General features: G+C 41.1%; 1 protein-coding gene across 1 annotated transcript; it reads right to left on the reverse strand.

Annotated features, from left to right (window-relative positions):
- Positions 1–1137: 1137 nt before the first annotated feature.
- Positions 1138–2261, reverse strand: LOC116010837. Its single transcript, XM_031250337.1, has 2 exons — positions 1795–2261; positions 1138–1750 (listed from the first exon to the last, which is right to left on the reverse strand). The coding sequence occupies exons 1-2, from the start codon at positions 2259–2261 to the stop codon at positions 1138–1140; spliced, it is 1080 nt and encodes a 359-aa protein (XP_031106197.1).
- Positions 2262–3557: the final 1296 nt, after the last annotated feature.

A 3557-nucleotide genomic window follows, 5' to 3' on the forward strand; every position in this document is an offset into this window, starting at 1 on the left:
CATACATGCATGCACACACACACACGCGCACACACACACACGCGCACACACACACATATAAATATATAATGGCATACATAATGGTGATTTAATACATCCGTTACAAACGTTACAAAGCTAATAATGTCCACCATTAATCTATTTTATAACATAAATTAAATTGATTAATTTTTTTTTGAAATAAGATACTTAATGCATTAAATCATCGGAAAGACAATCAACAAGGAAAGGAGGAGGGACATCAAACCACTCCCCGCAACCTGACATAGAAACGGCCTTCCTAGCAACAGTGTGAGCGGCACGATTCGCAGATCGCTTAGCAAAACAGAAGCTTACATCATTAATCATGGATGCAACTTCTTTAACATCAGCGATAATAAAACCAAAAGCAGAAATAAAATAGTCTTAGACATAAAGCTAAGTAAACTAATTGAGAACCAGTCTCCACATCAACTTCTCCCATGCCTATACTCTTTAACCAACTGAGGGCTTCATGAATGCAAACTGCCTCTGCTTCTTTAACCCCATAACAACCCATGATACATGTTCCTTTGCATGCAAGAAAACGACCTTCATCATCTCGTAATACCCAACCTAAGCCCGTTACATTATTTGCTTCGTCCAGAGTTGCATCAGTATTTAATTTTAGCCTACTACCATTTGGTTTCTTCCAAAATTCCTCACCAGTCGTTGTGGACTACTAATCTGCCCAACCACCTGCACCGCACGCCAATGTTCCAGAAAATTGAGACTTGAGTAAAACACCAAATTATGGCCATACGGTTTGCCATTCCAAACATGTTGGTTCCTACTGTCTCAAATACCCTAGCAAAGCATTACAAATTTGCAATTTAAATCCTCTTCAAGAGTAATTAGAAAACCAAATAACCAGTCAAGAAGATTACCTTGCTCATGTTGCAAAATAGGTAGCCCCAATCTGGACCATAATAAACGAACCTCCTGACACTCCACAAATAAATGATATGCAGTTTCGTCCACCCCACTACACATGTGGCAAACCTGTGAGCAAGGAATATATTTCATGAGCAGCGCATCTCGTGTTGGAAGAAAGGAAGAGGCCAATTCTCAACAAAAGAACTTAACCTTTGGAGGAACATGAAGATTCCACATCATCCGCTAGTTGAGAGTATTCTGAAATTCTCCCATGAGCAATCGGTAACAAGATTTGACCGAATAATTTCCTTTTGGTTCCCAGTACCATACCCATGCATTAGGAGGCTTACACAGACTCACCGAGATTTTAAAAATAATGTTCGCATCTCGATCATTAAAAATATCTTTCAAACAATCAACATCCCAACCAGTCCCATGAGTATTCAAAAGAGATGAAATAGTAGCCCCTCTAACCGAGTCATGTAGAATGGTACTCACATAAGGTTCAGCGGTCGTTGGGAGCCAAGGATAAGATCCAATATAAGTGGTCAAGCCATCACCAATGCATCGCCTACAGCCCATTTGGACAACATTCTGCACTTCTAGTATACTTCTCCATATAAACGATGGGTTACTGCCAGCAGTGGCGTCAAAGAAAGAGCCACGAGGGAAATAGCGACTTTTATACACTTGAGCAACTAGAGAATCAGGCCTAGTTACTAAACGCCATGCTTGTTTTCCTAATAGTGCCAAGTTCATCTCTCGGAGTCTAGAAACCCTAATCCACCCTTCTCCTTTTGCAAACTCAATCCGGACCATGAACGCCATTGTAAACCTTTGCCATCTCCTATCGAACCTGTCCACCAATACTTATTCAGGATTGATTCAATATCTTTGCACATTCCAATTGGCAAGAGAAATACCATCATTGCATAACATGGCATAGCTTGAAGCACATTCTTTATCAACACTTCACGACCAGCACGAGAAAGAAATTTTGAGTTCCAACTTCTTACCCGATTAAGAATTTTATCCTTAAGAAAACCCAAGATTGGTTTCTTATTCCTGCCCACCAAAGAAGGTAGACCAAGATATTTTTGCGCCGTATCACCCTGACTGACTCCAAGAATATTTATCACTTCATTCCGTTGTTGCTGATGGACATTGGTACCAAAACATACCATTGAATTATCGAAGTTAAGTTTCTGACCAGAAGCAGCAGAGTACGTATCCAAAACATACTTCATTTGCACACTTTCTGCACTAGTTGCCCGTAGGAATAAAAAGCAGTCGTCTGCAAATAGGAGATGTGATATAGGAGGGGCCCCTCTTGCAATTTTCAAACCATGCAACATTCCACTCTGCATTTTATTATCAATAAAAGCACTTAAACCCTCCGCTACCAATAAGAACAAATATGGTGATAGCAGATCCCCCTGCCGGAGACCTCTCCCTGGAACGATTGGGCCTAACTGTCTTTGCTCATACAAGATATGATATTTAACAGTGCTAACAGTTGCCAGAATGATATCCACCCACTTCTATGCGAACCCCATTTTAACCATAACTGCCTGTATAAACCGCCATTCCACCCGGTCATAAGCCTTACTCATATCCACTTTTAGCGTCGCCACCCCATCTTTACCCTGAGACTTTCGTTTAAGGTAATGATGAGCTTCATAAGCTAACATAATGTTGTCAGTAATTAGGCGACCAGGCACGAACGCACTCTGAGCACAAGAAATAAGGCCATCTAGAATCAGTTTCATTTTTTTTGCGTAGACCTTCGCCGCAATCTTATAAAGCAAATTACACAAGGCAATGGGCCGGAGATCTTTCATAGACTCTGGGTTCACTTTTTTCGGGATCAGCACTATAAAAGTATCATTGGCTTTATCGGGCAAGCAAGTAGTCTCAATAAATCTTCTATAGAAAAAAGTGACGTCACCCCCAACCACTCCCCAAAAGTGTTGATAGAAACCTGGACCAAAACCATCTGGACTCGGCGATTTATTAGGGTGCATTTGGAAAACCGCTCTACGCACCTCATCAGCACTCACGGGCGCAACAACACATTCATTATATTCCGGCAGAACATGCGATTTTAGGCATGATATTACCTCCTCCATGTGACCAAATTCTAGCGTTAATAAATCCTGGAAATAGTTTATCATTACATTCCCAACCTGGTCCGAGTTCTCCACCCAATCACCATTATCAGTTTTCAACCTGCTCAATTTATTTCTTCTCTTCCGCATATTTACATAATTATGGAAGAACCTCGTATTCAAGTCACCTTCCTCCCACCAATGTTCCTTTGCTCTCTGTTTCCAATAAATATGCTGCTGCTCAAGTAGAACAAGAAGGCTTCTTTCACTACGAATGTAATCTGCCATCCCCAACTGATCCCTTCTCATTTGTAACCTTTCCATCTGGGACTTAGCTGCGCCAATTTTCTTTTGAAAATCTGGGTTATACATTCGCCCCCAGTGCCCAATATCACGACTACATATTGCAATACAATCAAGGACATCCATGCCCAGTGTTTTGTCCAAACTATGCGCAACAATCTCTCTACAAGTTTCCTCCCTCAACCACATATTATCGAAACAAAATCGGCAGCATCGCGTAGCATTATTAACTGCCACTAGCGTGAGTATGAG

This window comes from Ipomoea triloba, chromosome 2 (genome assembly GCF_003576645.1).
Source record: "Ipomoea triloba cultivar NCNSP0323 chromosome 2, ASM357664v1".
Taxonomy (NCBI): domain Eukaryota; kingdom Viridiplantae; phylum Streptophyta; class Magnoliopsida; order Solanales; family Convolvulaceae; genus Ipomoea; species Ipomoea triloba.

Excerpts from the sequence above, each read along its gene's own strand:
- LOC116010837 (XM_031250337.1), bottom strand. The coding sequence starts at position 2,261 with ATGCAGAGTGGAATGTTGCATGGTTTGAAAATTGCAAGAGGGGCCCCT. Across the intron at positions 1,751-1,794 it reads TTTCTCTTGCCAATTGGAAT|GTTCGATAGGAGATGGCAAA; the intron begins GTGCAAAGATAT and ends ATTGGTGGACAG.